The 20,179-nt window shown below is 44.4% G+C and overlaps 1 protein-coding gene across 5 annotated transcripts in view; it reads left to right on the forward strand.

Moving 5' to 3' along the window:
- Window positions 1-20,179, forward strand: part of birc6 (baculoviral IAP repeat containing 6) — a 384,970-nt gene that overhangs the window by 360,849 nt on the left and 3,942 nt on the right. For all 5 annotated transcript variants that reach the window (XM_084322229.1, XM_084322232.1, XM_084322231.1 and 2 more), the window contains one exon: window positions 13,528-13,662. In XM_084322229.1, the coding sequence (XP_084178355.1) occupies window positions 13,528-13,662 (135 nt within the window). The remainder of the gene's footprint in view (window positions 1-13,527; window positions 13,663-20,179) is intronic.

Consider the following 20,179-nt stretch of genomic DNA (forward strand, 5'->3'; position numbering starts at 1 on the left):
GACCTTTAGAATGTCACTCGTTTAGTCACTGGGATATGGCCTGACTGATGAGTATGAGCCGCTCACTGGCAACAGGCCACTGTAGAGCACTGTCTAGGGAGAGGGAGAGACAGGGAGAGGGAGAGAAAGGGAGGGAAGGAGAGAGGGAGAAATGGAGAGACTTAGGGAGAGGGAGAAAGATGGAAGACAGGGGGAGAAGGAAAGAGCCAGAGGGAGAGCAAGAGAGAGAGGCAGCAGAGTGGGTGACGTAGTGTCCTGGCCTGATGATTGAGAACACTGACATTCAGGCACGTAAGCGGCTTGTCTCTCACTTTCTCTCTCTCACACACGCACACAAAAGTATCGCATAATATAAAACCTACCCACACACTCCTTTTCCTCTGCCGCTCCTCTACCATTGCTCGTTCTCTCTCTCTCCCTCTCTCTCTTTTTCTTCCTCTCCTCCACACACTCAAACAGGCCTGGCCACAGCTGGATGAGGTTCCCAGGGTGCAGAGGTCAGAGTAGATGAAGCTGGACTGTACTTCCTGTCCTAGCAGCGAGCTGGCCAGCCTCACGCCATCTGCCGCGCCGCCTGCGCCCGCTCCCCCCTGCCTCCCAGTGCCCTGCCTCAGTCCCAGCTGGACACTCACTTACACACACACACAAACATGCACACACGCGCACACACACACACACACACACACACACACACCAGTGCCGGTGAGCGTGACTCAATGAGACCAAAAACACATTGGGGCGACAGTGGCTCAGGAGGTAGAGCGGTCGTCTGGTAGTCGGAAGACTCCTGGTTAGATTCCCGGGCAGCGTGTTGATGCGTTCTTGAGCAAGACACTTAACCCCTAATTGCTCCCGATGAGCATGTTGGCTCCTTGCATGGTTGCCTCTGCCATCAGTATGTGAATGTGTGAGTGACTGGGTGAATGTGAGGAACAAAATTGTAAAGCGCTTTGGATAAAAAGTAGGGATGTCCCGATCACATTTTTTTGCTCCCGATCCGATCCCGATCATGTGATTTTTTTTATTTTTTTTTTTTATTTTTTTTTTAATCCCAATTTCTCACATTACATTCACCCTGAATGTTGACGTTATCCAGGTGAAAATGTTACTTCATTCAAGCGAGGCATTGCAATCCTTGACATAAATCATTTGATGTATAATTAAATCAAAGGAAATGCATTTGGGTCTGAGAGTGTGGCTGGTCTGCCGTTCTGCAGCTGGATACTATTGGTTTGTTTTGGCAAAATTCTTCTGCTCTGTGTGACAATAAATAAATGAATGATGATATGCAATTTAAAACCAAAACTAAGGCCTCAGTATGAGTTTAAGACGTGAACATGGTCATGTTTGTTGAATAAAAATCCTGATTTATTTTTTATTTTTGCCGATCCCGATCTTCGAAAAATCACGTGATTGGATCGGGACATCCCTAATAAAAAGCGCTATATAAATGCACCATTTACCATTTTGTTCCTCCCTACTGAAGCAGCGACCGTTCCTCCCTACTCGTTGTTGCTTACTTCACTGAAGCAGCGACCGTTCCTCCCTACTCGTTGTTGCTTACTTCACTGAAGCAGTGACTGTTCCTCCCTACTCGTTGTTGCTTACTTCACTGAAGCAGTGACTGTTCCTCCCTACTCGTTGTTGCTTACTTCACTGAATCAGTGACTGTTCCCCTCTACTCGTTGTTGCTTACTTCACTGAAGCAGTGACTGTTCCTCCCTACTCGTTGCTTACTTCACTGAAGCAGTGACTGTTCCTCCCTACTCGTTGTTGCTTACTTCACTGAAGCAGTGACTGTTCCTCCCTACTCGTTGTTGCTTACTTCACTGAATCAGTGACTGTTCCCCTCTACTCGTTGTTGCTTACTTCACTGAAGCAGTGACTGTTCCTCCCTACTCGTTGCTTACTTCACTGAAGCAGTGACTGTTCCTCCCTACTCGTTGTTGCTTACTTCACTGAAGCAGTGACTGTTCCTCCCTACTCGTTGTTGCTTACTTCACTGAAGCAGTGACTGTTCCTCTCTACTCGTTGTTGCTTACTTCACTGAAGCAGTGACTGTTCCTCCCTACTCGTTGTTGCTTACTTCACTGAATCAGTGACTGTTCCCCTCTACTCGTTGTTGCTTACTTCACTGAAGCAGTGACTGTTCCTCCCTACTCGTTGCTTACTTCACTGAAGCAGTGACTGTTCCTCCCTACTCGTTGTTGCTTACTTCACTGAAGCAGTGACTGTTCCTCCCTACTCGTTGTTGCTTACTTCACTGAAGCAGTGACTGTTCCTCCTTACTCGTTGTTGCTTACTTCACTGAAGCAGTGACTGTTCCTCTCTACTCGTTGTTGCTTACTTCACTGAAGCAGTGACTGTTCCTCTCTACTCGTTGTTGCTTACTTCACTGAAGCAGTGACTGTTCCTCTCTACTCATTGTTGCTTACTTCACTGAAGCAGTGACTGTTCCTCTCTACTCGTTGTTGCTTACTTCACTGAAGCAGTGACTGTTCCTCTCTACTCGTTGTTGCTTACTTCACTGAAGCAGCGACTGTTCCTCTCTACTCGTTGTTGCTTACTTCACTGAAGCAGTGACTGTTCCTCCTTACTCGTTGTTGCTTACTTCACTGAAGCAGCGACTGTTCCTCTCTACTTGTTGTTGATTGCGCTACTTGACATGAACAGAGACTGTGTACTACTGTACCATGCACTCCTCCTACTTACTAATATGTCTTATGTCTATGCACTCAATACTGCAGCACCCAAGTTTCAGCACTGTTTGATAATTTCTATTCAGCTGAAAGAGTTGTACCCTTCCTACTGACTTGTCGTACAGAACTTGTACTTGGATAAAAGCATCGGCTAAATGACTAAATGTTAATGTTTTCACCTGGTAAATATTGACTTCCAGATAGTTCGTTAATATTTCAAAGTTTTTCTCTCCTGGCCAACTTGTCTTTTCTATTCTACAAAATAGATGGTACTGGATATAATTGAAATGCATACATCTCCGGCAGGTTATTAGCCATACAGAAATTGAACCGTGAATTGCACTGTGAAGAATCGTATAACTCCATTTTGAATTACTTTACAATTACAATTACTTACTGCACATCCCATGTATTTGCGGTTTCCTTGTGACGGGATTCATTTACATTTAATTAATTCAATTCAAGTTAGATTCATGTAACAGAATATGCTGTATTTTTAAGTTAACTAGCCCAAATAATTGTATTCAGCCTACTGTGGCTTGGTAAGCCTTTGGCGATCAGTAGCTTTAGATACCAATTTTCTTCTGGACCCATTTTGAATCCCACAGATAGCAGGAGAACTAGCTCAGGTGTCAGCACGCAGGGAGATGTGGAGGAAGAGGAGGAGGAAGAGGAGGAAGAAGTAGTATAGGGAACTTTCACTGGCCACAGTGTGATTCATACTTGCCCTTGACCCCTTGTGTGTAGAGTAAATTTGGCATTTGTCAAGATGCCCTAATCCCTTCTTCACATATGTTCCATGATAGCCAACGGCGGGGATGTTTACACTCTTGTGTTCCTCTGTGCCGTGATCGATGGCCACTCTGCCAAATGCCAAAAGTCACACGCCAGTTTTTACCCTGGCCGTGCAAACTCCCCCACGGCGAACAGTCTCTTTAAATCTGAAAGTGCCTCTAAATACCTAAGCACGCAATGTCGGGTGCAGACTTCTGTCTCACTCACTGTTGTTGGCCGTGTTCTGCGTGGGATATTTACAGTAAGCCCGGAGGCTTCTGTGTACCGCGGCTCCCCAGTGCAAAGCTTGTTCCTCTGGAGTTGAACCAAGTGCCCGTACTCTGCCTGGGGGACGCGGAGTGGCGGTGGGCAGCCAGGCCATCTGCTTATAAACGTGTGTGTGGAGAGGGAGGGAGGAGGAGGAGGAACGCTGCAGGAGGAGGAGGAGTTAGGCTACAGGAGGAGGAGGAGGGAGGCTAGAGGAGGAGGAGGGAGGCTACAGGAAGAGGAGGAGGGAGGCTACAGGAGGAGGAAGAGGGAGGAGGATGAACGCTGCAGGAGGAGGAGGAGTTAGGCTACAGGAGGAGGAGGGAGACTACTAGGGATGGGTATCGTTAGGATTTTATCGATACTACTACTCCTATCGATACTGCTTAACGGTTCGGTACTTTATCGATACTCTTATCGGTTCTTTTTGATAATTTTTTTATGATTTTTATATTTGCAGTTGAGAGCATTGGTCATCTCCCTACAGTAAAGATTAGAAATGATTGAATTATTGTAAATGTGTGTGGAGTGGTGGGAATAGCTGCTTCAATAATAACTTATAACAACAGACAAGTTAGACAACTATGTATACAAAAAAAACGATATACACTGAATGATTAGTTGTTACCTAAAGTCCTTGGACTCCACTGTAGAGAACGGGTGCAGGCCTTTGACAACAAACTTTGTCACAGCCCTGTGACACTCGTTCACCCTACCCTCTGTCATCTTTCCTCTAGCTGCTAGGGAGAAAGGACTTTGGGTGGTGGAGGTAGAGGGAGGATGACGATCTATAAAAAGTTTTTAGATTGTAGTATTTGTAGCTAAACAATTATTTTGTTTATTAGCCTATTTGTAATAATTCGTTATTAGCCTAGGAAACTCCGTATCTTGGCTTACCGGCTGCAGTGGACGTGGATGCAGATGGACCACTGCGCGCAAGGCAGTCGAATACGGCGCATTTCTGCACACTAATATAGTGTTTTGCAAACAAATGTTTTGATAGATTGCTCGTATTGCCACCCTTACTGGCAAATGTTTTGTTGCACTTGTGAACGCTTCGCTCTATCCGCCATCACGAGTCACGGTGCATGCAGAGCTGTCTGTGTCTGTGTGCAGCGCGCGTCGGCACGGAGACAGCGCTGAGATGCTTCCAGCTGCAGCACATCAGGTGTGCGGGGCTTGTATGTGCGGGGCTTGTAAGCGCTGCTGTCTGACGTGCTGCAGCTGCATACTATTGACAGCGCTTTCATTAAGGAGTACCCGTATGTATGTGTAGCGCGACTCGCGAGGAGTGTGTGTAATAATGACTCGCTGCTTCTCGTGCAGAGACAGAGAGAGGAGAGATCGTTCGCAACTTTTAAATAATAATAATAATAATAATAATTTCTCTAGAGTATCGATAGCAGTACCGAGGACGTCGGAGCTTATAAATACTCCGGTATTTTCTAATATAGTACCGGTTCCCGTTTAAAACCGGGGTCCGGGGGGCATCCCTAGAGACTACAGGAGGAGGAGGAGGGAGGAGGAGGAACGCTGCAGGAGGAGGAGGAGTTAGGCTACAGGAGGAGGAGGGAGGCTACAGGAGGAGGAGGGAGACTACAGGAGGAGGGAGGAGGAGGAACGCTGCAGGAGGAGGAGTTAGGCTACAGGAGGAGGAGGAGTTAGGCTACAGGAGGAGGAGGGAGGCTACAGGAGGAGGAGGAGGAGGGAGACTACAGGAGGAGGAGGAGGAGGGAGGCTACAGGAAGAGGAGGGAGGCTACAGGAGGAGGAGGGAGGCTACAGGAGGAGGAGGAGGGAGGCTACAGGAAGAGGAGGAGGGAGGCTACAAGAGGAGGAGTTAGGCTACAGGAGGAGGAGTTAGGCTACAGGAGGAGGAGGGAGGCTACAGGAGGAGGAGGGAGGCTACAGGAGGAGGAGGAGGAGGAGGAGGAGGGAGGCTACAGGGGGAGGAGGAGGAGGGAGGCTACAGAAGGAAGAGTTAGGCTACAGAAGGAGGAGGGAGGCTACAGAAGGAGGGAGGCTACAGGGGGAGGAGGAGGGAGGCTACAGGAGGAGGAGGGAGGCTACAGGGGGAGGAGGAGGGAGGCTATAGGAGGAGGAGGGAGGCTACAGAAGGAGGAGGAGGGAGGCTACAGGGGGAGGAGGAGGGAGGCTACAGGAGGAGGAGGAGGGAGGCTACAGGAGGAGGAGCGAGGCTACAGGAGGAGGAGGAGGGAGGCTACAGGGGGAGGAGGAGGGAGGCTACAGGGGGAGGAGGAGGGAGGCTACAGGGGAAGGAGGAGGGAGGCTACAGAAGGAGGAGGGAGGCTACAGGGGGAGGAGGAGAGAGGCTACAGAAGGAGGAGGAGTTAAGCTACAGGGGGAGGAGGAGGGAGGCTACAGAAGGAGGAGGGAGGCTACAGGGGGAGGAGGGAGGCTACAGGGGGAGGAGGAGGGAGGCTACAGAAGGAGGAGGAGTTAGGCTACAGGGGGAGGAGGAGGGAGGCTACAGGAGGAGGAGGAGGAGGGAGGCTACAGGGGGAGGAGGAGGGAGGCTATAGGAGGAGGAGGGAGGCTACAGAAGGAGGAGGGAGGCTACAGGGGGAGGAGGAGGGAGGCTACAGGAGGAGGAGGAGGGAGGCTACAGGAGGAGGAGGAGCGAGGCTACAGGAGGAGGAGGAGGGAGGCTACAGAAGGAGGAGGAGGGAGGCTACAGGGGGAGGAGGAGGGAGGCTACAGGGGAAGGAGGAGGGAGGCTACAGAAGGAGGAGGAGGGAGGCTACAGGAGGAGGAGGAGGGAGGCTACAGGAGGAGGGAGGCTACAGGAGGAGGAGGAGGGAGGCTGGAGGAGGAGGAGGAGGAGGGAGGCTACAGGGGGAGGAGGAGGGAGGCTACAGGAGGAGGAGGAGGGAGGCTACAGGAGGAGGAGGAGGAGGGAGGCTACAGGAGGAGGAGGAGGGAGGCTACAGGGGGAGGAGGAGGGAGGCTACAGAAGCCATCTCTCCACGCGTTTACCCCACCGCTCTGACCTTGAAGTGGTCCCCGGCAATCAGCTCGGCGGCATCGCCCGACTCATTAGAAATAACTCAAGCAGGAGAGGAGGTGGTGGGCGTTGAGGGTGGAGAGACAGAATAATGGGTAGAAGGAGTGGGAGGGGAGGGGAGGGGAGGGATGAGGACAAGGTGGGCGCAGTGGAAAAAGGAATTAACAGTTGGAGAGCGGTAGAATGAAGATGGAGAGAGGGGAAAAGAGAGGGAGAGAGCGTGCGTGCAATTTAGCAGCCCCATTCACTCCCCGCCTGCCGTTCTTCAGATTGATCCTGGTAAATAACAAACCAGCACCCAGGATGATGGCTAAACCCTCTCCTCCATTGCCATAACAATAGCTAGGAAACAGATCGCCAAAAGAGCAGTGACTGCATACTGATTTGTCGTCCCTGGCAAATGTTGCTAGGAAGTAGATGACGGTGCTGGAAGAGGAGGGAATTAGTTGATTGACATCAGTCATCGTTCATCATTGCTCTTCCTCAGTGTATGTGTGTTAACACAAGTCTATCGGCAAAGAGAGATAAAGAAAGAGAGCAAGAGATTGAGGGAGAGAAATTACCCAGGGCTGTACACTGCGATGATATCATCGCGAATTGCCCCTTTAATTGGCCGTTGCGATTGGTAAATATTATCTGGGGGCGGGCTTGCGAGTAGTGCTTTCAAGCCTTGGATTCGCATTTCACTCCTAAATTATCCAAGGCGTGTGATGACGTCACTCACGCGAGCTGAGCAGTGAGCACTCAGCAGGTATGATCAGCGGGAACAATCGACTGAGCACTCACTCTGATAGGGCAAGTGTACCGGTGGAATATGTCCCCGCGTCGGCAAAATGTCAGGCTGAACTCGCGATGCATCTTGTTGTAGCGTCTTTGCATCATCAAAAACCGATGCATTGATATAATTTCCTCTCATCCACTTGTCAGCAGTGCACTGTGACTGCACACACACACAGCAGATACTATTGCTTCGCTACTACATATAAGGCGAGAGCCGCGTCACAGTTATCAACAAACAGTGGAAGTCGAGGAGACATGAATAGAATTGCTCAACATGCTAACGCTAGTAGCCTCTGGCTAACGCCAGTTAGCCGTTCAGCTAATGCTAAACTAGTGTCTTCTAACTAAAGTGACTCTGCAACACCAGTACCATTAGTGAGGAGGGGGGGGTATATTGAAGACGCTTGACAACAGGGGTTCAAAGATAACTTCACATTTATTGGTTATTCATTTCTTAATTATATCGCTTCATGCAATCCATCCAGGCTGGCTGCCTCCGTGTTGTTGACATAATGGAGCTACGGTCGTCGGAAAGTATAGACGACGCATCCTAGTGACCTAGTCTAGTGTGTGACATCATCAACTGTCGACGACAGCTCAGACGGGGACTCTCTCTCTCTCTCTCTCTCTCTCTCTCTCTCTCTCTCTCTCTCTCTCTCCTCTCTCCTCTCTCCTCTCTCCTCTCTCTCTCAAATGGCTTTATTGGCATCTACTTCTACATGTTGCCAAAGCAATATTAAACATGGATTACAAACAGATATAAGTACATACAAAATATCATTGTAAAATATAGTATATACAAAAATGTTCATCATAAAATAGAACATAAAATATTACGGCATATCTCTCTCTCTCTCTCTCTCTCTCTCTCTCTCTCTCTCGTGTGTTTTTAGCTAAAGTGGATAGAAAAGACAGTTTATGCAAAAGTCTTCTTAGGCACCCAAGAGTTTTTATATAAATTGTCTTACAGTAGATTCTTTTATTTTTAATAATAATATAAGCTGCATATAAGGAATACAACCAAATCCTCTGTCATACCATAAAATTGTATTATTTATTATTATTATTATTATTATTTTGCATCGTGTTGAATCGCATCGTATCGCCCCGAATCGCATTATGTTGAATCAAATCGTATCGTATCGTATCTCAACAGGGGGTGAATCATATCGCATCGCCCGGTGCTTCAAATGTATCGATAATGTATCGTATCGTTGGCACCGTATCGAGATGCACATCGCATCGGCCTCAGTGAGGAGATGCACATCCCTACAGTATACTATAGGGCCCAGCTGCAGCTCCGGAGAATCCTGGCCGTAGCTGGAGGCTACTCAGTACACACAGACAGTGGAGCTGGTTGCATATAGCGAGCATTTAGACTTGTTGCGTGGTGGTGATGTCTCGCAGATAATACAACTACAAGTATGATTATATAATATATATATTTTATTAAAAAAAAATATATATAAAAAATTTGCCCCTAAAAAATATTTTTTGCCCCTAAATTTCTCATTTAGGGGCAAGTGTGCCCCTAGTGAAAAAGCTTAGCGTACAGCCCTGTTACCTATCTGGGAGCTACATAACTAGCAGGACAATACAGGTAGCGCTGGGAAGTGTATAGAATATGAAGGTATACCATCATGGATCCATGCAAATATATGTATTTTTACTGTATTGCCATCCACAATATATACACATTGTTAGAAATAATGTACACGAGTATATACATACTGTTATTAAGTTAATCAGAAAATTGTTTCTTAAAGAAAGAAAGAAAGAAAGAAAGAAAGAAAGAAAGAAAGAAAGAAAGAAAGAAAGAAAGAAAGAAAGAAAGAAAGAAAGAAAGAAAGAAAGAGAAAGAAAGAGAAAGAAAGAGAAAGAAAGAGAAAGAAAGAGAAAGAAAGAGAAAAGAAAAGAAAGAATATACACCATTTAGAATGAAAAGGGTATGTAGGGTTGGGCACCGAGAACCGGTTCCTAACTTCCGGTTCCGGAACCATTAAGAAGATTCCGGAACATTTATTTTTATTATTAATTTGTCACATGACTTTGTTTCATATCTCAACACCCACCTGGGCTGCATCTCTTAGTTTTTTAGACTGCTGCCAACTTGCAATGTTATTTCAGTTTATTAAGTATTAAGTTAAGAGTTTCATGTACATATGTGCCTTTTCAGTTTTACAGTTATTGAAGTTTGAAGTTACGTAGTTGAATACCCTAGTTACAGTACAGCAACCAAATTAAACCATCAAGTCAACTGACAATGTGAATAGTATGAAAAAAATAAAGGATTTTTCAAATAAATGTTTTCTCCTGCGAAATAAGCTGTGACCTGTTTTGACCTGCACCTCAAATAATCAGAATCGAGAATCGTTTAGAACAGGAATCGAAATGGAGAATCAGAATCGTTAAAATCCAAACGATGCCCAACCCTAATGACATGTCATATCACATTGTAATTATTGTACTGGGAAACTAAATACTGTTGTATACTGTCACAACTAGGATAATATTGTTCTATAATACTTTGGCCATATCACACAGCCCTAATACAGAGGCTGGCCAATAATTTATTCTTAAGATATTGTTTTAGTGTACTTATATAACTTCAGTAATTTGTTTGCCAAAAAACTACCTTTCATTTAAAATGAAACTATTTTAGATGTAGTTTGATTTAGTAAGTTACCTGTATTTTGTCAAGTTATTATTACTTGATTAAAACAACCCAACTGATTGTGCATTCCAGGAGGTAATATCAATCAAATCAATGTGATTTGTGAAAATGAGTAAAAACGGCAATATAGGTTTTAAATGAACTCTCCATTTTGATTAACCCATTTGAGCTCCATTCTTTCACCCAAGTGAATAGAGATCAGTGTTTTATACCTCTGAGTCTGGAGCTGTTGGAATGAGCTGAACACATGGGGGTTGGTCAATAGGCAACACACACCTAATTCTCTAATCGTTCCGATTTTATTCCAATCCATACCCATCATCACCTACATGAGACACCGTGAACTTGTCATGGGAAACGCAATACTCTTACAACTTTTCTAGTGGAGAAGGAGAGAGAGAGAGGGAGAGAGACAGACATGCACACACAGAGAGAGAGGGATAGAAAGAGACACACACAGAGTGAGGGAGAGAGACGTAGGAGGGAGTTTCTATTTATTACCCATCCACTTGAGAGCTGCCTGCCTGCAGAGCTCCATCTCCCCTCCTCCTCTCCCTGGTGAAACACCACTCCTGCTTGTTGGATTTGGCTATATCGGATATTATCAGCCAGTAATCACCTCGTCACCTGTGGCTCTGTGAAGTTTCTGCGTTGTGTTTATCTCTTTCTTATCGTACTGACTAATACCCTCTCTCCTTCCCCGTTGATACATTCGTCTCAAAAGAATTAAATCCACACTGGAAACAGGATACCTTTCCTTGGAACCTTATGTTTATTCCCATAAACATACTCTGTACAAAATGGAAAACAGTTTTGAAAAGGTCCTTGAAAAATATATTGAATTTATTATCTCTACCGTCTCTTCTGCTATTAGTCCGATGGTGGTTGAGGCCTAGTCGTTAGCCAAAAACCTTCCCTGTTAGCCGAAGCTAGCCCTCATGGCCTAGGAGTGGGGGAGGGGAGGCCCCCCCTCTGACCTACGACCCAAATCTCTGTCTCTCTCTCTACCCTGCCCCCATCCCCTATAAGCGATGACCAGACTGCCACAGCGCTCACTGGTGTCTGTGGCTGGTGACCATGGCCCTATCTCTACCACCCTGCCTGCTCTGCTTATGGAGAGTTCTAACACTGTCTTCCCTGTCTGCTCCCCAGCATAAAGCCTGAGTGTCAGAGTAAATGCTATCTCAAGAGTGTTGGTGCTTCTTTATAAGTTGCCTGTTTCTCCAGAACTGTCCAGAGTTGCAAGTAAAGGGGAGATGGGGAACTACTTGCAAGGGTGGGGTTAGATCCTCCAGAGTGGCTGAGTCAGGGGGTTAGATCCTCCAGAGTGGCTGAGTCAGGGGGTTAGATCCTCCAGAGTGGCTGAGTCGGGGGGTTAGATCCTCCAGAGTGGCTGAGTCAGGGGGTTAGATCCTCCAGAGTGTCTGAGTCAGGGGGTTAGATCCTCCAGAGTGGCTGAGTCGGGGGGTTAGATCCTCCAGAATGGCTGAGTCTAGAGCTGCCGCGGTATTGCTGTTTTCCTTACCGCACAAATTTGCAAAATATTTCCTACCGCGCGGTTATTACCGCACGCACAAAAAAAAAAAAAAAAAAAAAGTTTGAATGCATTTTTTTTAAGTAGTAGTCTACTCTTTATAGCATATAGCCTGCCTCTAGTCTAAATGTCTATCTTTAGAGGATGACTTTGCAGCATGAATATTGTTTGGGATTCGGCAAGCACGCATTAGTTATTGAAAGTGAAACACGGATTCGAAGTTCCCCTCTGGTCGTGCGCAGTTCACTCGGTGTCGCGGGCAGGGCTGGTTACCCCCCCCGACCCTTTCTTATTATTATTACTATAAAGTTACTACTTTATAATAAAGGCATTCGTTTTGTGGCATTAACATTATATAGTTATACGTTCAATAACATCAGCGTATTTACCGGACGATAGCAAGGCAAGCAATACTCTATTCATATCTCAGTTCCTTTCTTTGCTCAGAGCGTGCTGAGTTGTCCCATTCTGCGGTCTGTTAATAAAGTTTTCAATCAGACAAGTGTATAGAACGAAGGGCTTTTATTATAACATTCGTTGCAGACAGTAAAATCATTATGTCTCGTTTAGTACTCCTGAAGAGCGATGGTAGTCCACTCCGGCGGAGAGTTAAAGCTAACGTTATTAGCCGTGTTGTGATGAGCTGACATTCAGGACGTAAAAAACGTGTGACGCGTCTCTCTTCTGACCAATCAGTGGTCTGCAATGTTTCACGTGACTTTTCTGGTACCCAATAGGGTCGCTTGGAACCTCGATAGAGAAGTAGGGTATATCTGCAGAGCCGCAAGCCCAACGAGAGGAGGGTAATTTATTATTATTATTATAAAAAACAGCGGTGACGCGGTATTCAGCCTACTCTGCTGTGATGTAACAGCGATACCGCGGTAATCGCGGCAGCTCTAGCTGAGTCAGGGGGTTAGATCCTCCAGAGTGGCTGAGTCGGGGGGTTAGATCCTCCAGAATGGCTGAGTCAGGGGGTTAGATCCTCCAGAGTGGCTGAGTCAGGGGGTTAGATCCTCCAGAATGGCTGAGTCAGGGGGTTAGATCCTCCAGAGTGGCTGAGTCAGGGGGTTAGATCCTCCAGAGTGGCTGAGTCGGGGAGTTAGATCCTCCAGAGTGGCTGAGTTGGCGGGTTAGATCCTCCAGAGTGGCTGAGTTGGGGCGTGGGGAGGTGTCCTGATTTAAAATCTACCGACATATAATCAGTTTTATATCCTCCATCTATTTGTGAAGAGAACAGGATCACAAATGTTATTAAGTGACATCAGAATGCTATTGAACAGTAATGTACAATACATATGATGCGATTTACCATATTTACATTGGGACCTTTGGTGGGAACAGGCTGGAAATAAATCCCAACCGGAGTGTGACATAAGAGCAAAATGGCCACTGTGTGAATATGGTCAATGCCACAGCTCATTAGCAATGGTCGTCATTTCATGATAAGCACCTGCTATTGGATGACAATCACCTGTTATTTGCAACGATGTCTGTGATCGAACATCATGAATAATATCTTCAGTAACACCTTTTCATCATGTAATATCATAATTGTTCCCAGACGATGTCATATTGCGATGACTTTTTTTATTTTTATTTTATTTATTTATTTTTTACTGAGCAACAGCACATTTTAGACATTTGGGGTTATTTTCTTAATATTATTTTTCTAAGGAAAATTGGTTGGTTTTGCCTATTGGCCTATTTCTTTGTCTTTTGTGATGTGACTGAAGGTGATGTGAAGCTGACCCTCTCTGTTGTTTGTTTGGCAGGTGATCCATAAGCATTTCTACCTGAAAAGGACAGAGATCATGGGACAGTGTGAGGAGTGGATCACTGACATACAGCAGTATAGCAGCGACAAGAGAGTAGGCCGCACCATGTCTCACCATGCTGCTGCTCTTAAGGTACACACACACACACACACACACACACACACACACACACACACACACACACACACACATTACCCGTCAGGTCAAGGTACGCACACACACTAGAGCTGTCCCCGAAGCCTGTTTTTGGGATTAGAACTTCGGCAGGGTTTTTTGAACAGACGTTCGAACCATGGTTTTTAATCATGCAAAAAAAAATTAAGGACTATCTCTCCGTTCATTCTACTCTCTGCAGCCTACGTCTGTATCTCTCCTGCCTTGCTGCTTGATGCTGAGCACAGGGAACTGCAGACTGGAGTTCATCCAAACTTATGGAATCATATGGGCACAAAGCTCACTATGAATAAAAAGGATGTCTGTCATCTTATCATCTGTCATGTTTTTTCGTAAAAGATTAGTGCACCACCGCGAAAATGGCACTGACAACATTGGATTCATATTTGCAATAGTTGAGCAATCTTAAATTAAAATAATATGTTGACTCGTCATTTTCAATAAGATAAAACACTAGAGCAGCGGTTCTCAAACTACGGGTCACGACTAGGGGTGGAACGGTTCACAAAATCGACAGTTCGGTTCGTATCACGGTTTTAGGTTTACGGTTTTTGGTTCGGTTCATGTTGTTTTTTATTTTATTTTTTAAATGTAACACACCAAAAATACCATACATCAACATAAAATATATAGCCAAAAAATTATCCAACTTTTCAGTTATTCTCAAGGAAGTAGTCATGCAAAAACTGAAAGAATGAGGCCATTTGACATCAGGCACATTATTTTGACAGTGACGGTTAGAGCTAGGAGAGATTTTGGTACAGCAAGAGGGAAGGCATTGCTGATTTAAACAAGCTTCTCATTTATTTGGTAAAAAAAAAAGTTTACCTTTTAATAATGTTTGGCACACAAAGACCGAACTGACTGAAAATCATAGGCAACATTTGTCAAAGTATTAACTTAGTGCAAACAAACAAAATAATTAAACCTTTCCATTTTTGTGGCCACATTATAGACAAAGGCCGACATAAAGTATGCATAATGCTCAACCAGCACTATACTTTCTTATCAAAAAGTAAAAGTCACAGAAAAGATTATTAGGGTTTTAAATAAGGATGTTTATGGGGTTTCTTGTATTAATAATAATTTGCACTAAGGAATGTTGTAGCTGTTGTTATCTTTTAAAAAAAAGGAGATGTTAGAAGGGAATGGGGAATATAAACCCCCCCACAGTGGTGTGTGGAGTTGGTACGTCCCAGCAGGGACCAGGATGTTATGGGTTGGCAATACAGACGCAGTTGACACACGCTCTAGTCTCCTGGCTTGTTATTGAACACAAATATATTATATTTGAACCTCTGTTGTCAAGCCTCGTCAATATACCCCCCTTCCCCACTAATTGAACTGGTGTCGTGGAGTCACTTCGCTGTGAGCGTTTCCACGGTTAGCTTGCAGCTAACGTTTGTTAGCTCGAGGGCTAAAGTTAGTTAACTCGTAGCTAACGTTATATAACCGAACAATACACACATGCCCCGAACCGTGGAGGTCGTATCGAACGGTGTACGGTTAGAATGCATACCGTACCACCCCTAGTCGCAACCCAAAGTGGGGTTGTGAGTAGGTGACGGGGTCGCTCGCGCAAAAATAAATAATCGGATTTGTTCTGGCAACATATTTTGGCTAAATATGCCTCGTTCTATAAATGTGTATTGATAACATAGTGCTGTAATAAAATGTTCTAATAAATATGCATGATCAAGTTCAACAACGTGTGCTTTTATTTTGATATTCCTTAATTCCACGTTGAAATTACGCGATACATTAACTCAATCAGCGCCAGAGGGCGCTGTGTACCGTGTGGTAAGAAGGCCACCGCTTTAAAGTATAGGAATACATGGCAGTGTTTGCAGGGCTCAAACTATATTATATATCATAGCTATGGATATAATACTATTGCTCATTTGACATCGAGTATCTATCGTTCAATTTGTGAAAAAGAAGAAAAAAAATGTCATCCATACATTCCCGTTTTATACCGTGGTGAATGAGTATAGTTATCGTAATCCAGTCTAATCCCAGAAAACGACGCTATGCAGCAATACGTGCATTTCACTAAAAACGTGCTGTTTCGCTCCTGTATCAACAATCAATCTGAAATCAATGCTATATTATCGGTATTATGTTTCATCATGAATGCATGAAAGGGTGGGGGGGGGGGTCGTTTTTCTATGCTTTGATCGTCACCAACGGAATACGTTACACACACACATTTAGGGCTGCACGATTAATCGATTTTAAATCGAAATCGTGATTTGGAATGATGCAATTATCAAAAATCGCAAAAAAAGAAAATAATCGCAATTCTTTTTTTTACTTTATTTTTATTTTTTTATCTACTTTTTTCTCCCATTTTCTAGTTTTCTCCCATCCCAATTTCGTATCGTCCAATTCTACCCTCCCCTGTCTCGAACGCTGTTAGGCCATGCCTCCCACAAGCCGGCTGCAATGTGGATGAAGCCTTACATCACGTGTCCCCTCCGGTACTCGAGGAAGCAGCCGTCGCATCTTTTCACCTGCACAGCGCGATCTCTCAGCGGCGGGGGTCTGCGTGGGAGGGACACGCCGCCCCCGTCGCTTCCTGATTCTGCTGCGCAGGCGCACCAACCGACCTGTAGGAGTCGCTGTCCACAACGTCCGATCCCCACCCATTAGCTTTCCCACCCCTAACACTGCCAATTGTGTTAGTATGAACGACCAGCCAAGCTGATAGCAATGCGGAGAGCTGGGCTCGAACCCAGCGTCTCCTGCATTGGTGACGAGCGCCTTGCCCACTACACCACCTAGCCGCCCATAATTTTTTATTTATTTATTTTAACCAGGAAGTCCCATTGAGATACAAGATCGGTTTGGGAGAGGGAGGTAAGGGGTTTTAGATTGTGTGTTGTGAAGTTTAGACTTCAGAGAGGGAGAGTAAAGTACAGAAAAAAAGGTACCGTTGGGTACCGGTATCGATTCCCAGGTAAAAAGACACATTTTTAGGCTCGGTGTCCTGAAAAGACCCACCGCGTAGGCCAGATGCAAGCCGCATTTTACAATAAACCTCTGGGGCTGCTTAAAAATTATAATAATTATAATCGCAAATTTTATCGCAATCGCAATATCTGTCAGAAAAATCGCAATTAGATTATTTCCCAAAACCGTGCAGCCCTACACACATTACACACATGCGCTCGGATCGCAGTGAAGGGATTCTTGGATCAACGCAAGATTGATACCATATAGCCCTTACCTTGACTAGGATGTACTCCAAAAAGAATATTCCAATTATCTGATCGCCATATTGATGTCGATCGTGTTGCCAACATAATCCACCAAAGAACATGAACCGGGAGTGCTTGATTTTCCTCAATCCATGCGTTATAAACGCTTGTCCTGCCCGACAAGGAAAACCCCGCCCGGACACTTTAGATCAGGGGTGTTAAACTCATTTTCACAGAGGGCCACATCAGCATTATGGTTGCCCTCAAAGGGCCAAAGACCGTATAAATGTTAATGTAATGTAAAATAAATGTAGCTACACATTTACATATTGTTAAACATGGTGTTTCTGTATTTATTACTTATTCAAGTTATACATATTGCATATTCATTTGCATACCGGTAAATGTAAAAATATATGTTAGCTTATGTTATTTTAACAAATAATTTTAGTTTATCAGAACCCCATATTACTCCACCAATCAATGATCAAACCATTCAAGTAAATAACAAAGAAGAATATCATCAAATACAAGCTATGACATTAAGTTTGTTCAAAACCTTTTTGTCACAGTCAAGAGGGGCAGAACTAACAACTGTGAGCTGCAAAGAACACGTGGGACAGATGTAGCAGATGTTACAAAAACAAATGGCTGCACACAACCTTGCAGAGGCCATACATCCAACTAATGGAAGATAGTTTAATTAACTTTAATTAACAGATTGCAGAATGGGTACAGTACAGTACAGCTCAATACACACAATTGTTAAGGGGATGCAGACCAGAGAAAGACTTTCGACTTGTTTACATCAGGGTCCCCCATTTTCAATTCGTAATGAAATTGCTATTATATGTCTGCATGAACACACAACTGTAACTGTACTCAAAAATAACAAAATAAGGGTTGTCTCAGTTCACAACTATATTGGTCAAGTTTTGGGTGGGACTTGTTTGCGTCACTACAGCTTCTTATTCAATTGAGCGAGATGCTCGGTTATGTCACACAGCCAGTTTGCATCTGACAGTTCAGACAATATTTCTTCAACCCTTTGTTACCTATTCCGCCTGGATCTTTTTTGTATTTTGGGCTGTAAAATTGTCAAAGAATGTCTGAGGAGTAAGTGCTTTTGGCTTTTTTCCTTTGTTACCTCAGATGTTCAACATACATGTATGTGTAAGAATGTGTAATAACTAAGGCTGTCAAAGTTAAAGCTTTATTAACGCATTAACCCACAATTATTTTAACACTGCTATTTTTTAACCCAATATTAATGTAACATTTCTTTTTTTTTTTTACCTGAGCTCTTGGGGGGCCACATCAAATGACGTGGCGGGCCGGATTTGGCCCGCGGGCCGTGAGTTTGACACCTATGCTTTAGATCGACGCACAGCTCAAGACAGAGTTTCAAAGGATGTGCAATACCGGCCGCAAGGCGGCAGGCGGCGGTATTGGACGTTTGCGATCTCAGACTCATTCCCAATGATAACACAGGCTCCCTCGATGGATTATGAATGAGAATATCGAATAAAAGAAATAACGATAGAAAACCCGACTTTTCTCGGGTTTGGCGCTCAAGCGTCGGCGAGTTAACCCGACTTTATTCGTGAGTGGCGTCCAATGAGTTAAGTTTCAAGTTTATTTATTATTTGTCACAACAAAATACACAATACTTTATGATGAAATGATTGTTTCTGTATGAGCCCATATAGTAAAAAGAAAGTAAGTTACAAAAGTAATTAAGAAGTAAATAAAAAGTAAGTAAAGTCAATATACATAATACAATACAGAGTAAAATTAGTAAATGTGTGGTCGCCAAAAAAATAATCCTAAATAAAATGGGGTCGTGGTATAAAAAAGTTTGAGAACTGCTGCTCTAGTGTTTTATCTTATTGAAAATTATGAGGCAACATATTATTTTAATTTAAGATTGCTCAACTCTTGCAAATATGAATCCAATGTTGTCAGTGCCATTTTCGCAGTGGTGCACTAATCTTTTACGAAAGAACATTGATAAGATGACAGACATCCTTTTTATTCATAGTGAGCTTTGTGCCCATATGTTCACTAGAGCATTTATAATACCATAAAAGCATATAGACCTTTTCTATTTTGATTAGCTTTGACAGTTTTGGAATAGACTGCACAGAGTTTAATGTGCTCTAATGATGTTGCAGTGGATGTCTCTCAACCATTATCTCTCTCTCTCTCACCTCCTCCACCCAAGTCTCTCTTGTGGTTGTAAAGTTTTGACAATCCATTCAGATCACGCTAACAAGTATTTGCTGAGCTACAATTAAAAATGCAGAAGAGAGGGAGGGAGGGGGGGTTGGGGACACAGACAGACAGACGGAGGAGAACTGTGAGCGATAGCATCGGCTATTGGCAATCTCACAGGGTGACGATAGGAGGATTTTAATATGGAGCACATCGCCCAACCCTAATCTGATGTAGACAATAACACAACTTAAGTGTTTAATACCCCAAGAGTTTGATTTATAGATGGAAAATAAGTTTTTTGGCACTTTCTCAACCCAATGGAAATCGGAATTAGCTCTGCTTTACTAGAGTGTAAACAGTCCTTTTTACAGCTTGAGAAATAAAGAAAACGCAGTTTAAAAACTTGGCTTTGCCTGATGTCTAGCGTTAGTCCTTCTGTCAAGAGCTCAGTCAATCAGCCAGAGAGTGAAAACATGTCTCCTCTCCTGTATTTAAAACCCATTTCTTTTACATTTACAGATTGACACAGATTGATAATTACCAGAATGTCCCTGATTTTAAAATACACACTAATTGTAACATAATAAGCAGCAATTCCATTGTTCTGTCAGTGGATCGTGTATAGGCTGAGGAATTCACCATCTGCTATACCAAAGCAAAACGGTGGACATCACTGTTAGCATCACAGTGTTACAAGTACCCTACAAACACTTCCACACCCAGCGTTGGCCTGTACCGCCTCCATGGGGTCTGGATTGTTTTTTGAGGGGACGGGGACCAGGACACGTCTATTCTTAACCCAACGCATATTTGCTTCCGCGTTCGCGTTTTGCTAATCTTATTGGCCACTGCCGTTTCTGGTGCGATCTGATTGGCCACTGACGTTTCTGGTCATGTGACATGTGCGCCCAATCGCGTGACACGCCCATTTCCGCCTCGACCAGCAGCAAACTACCTAACGCCTACGATCCACACTCTAACCTTAACCAACTTCGAAAGAGTGCCTAAGCTTAACCGGCGAAGGAACTTGCCGTCACACGATTGGCGCGACCAGAAAC

This window comes from Notolepis coatsorum (genome assembly GCF_963971535.1).
Source record: "Notolepis coatsorum genome assembly, chromosome: 9".
NCBI lineage: Eukaryota > Metazoa > Chordata > Actinopteri > Aulopiformes > Paralepididae > Notolepis > Notolepis coatsorum.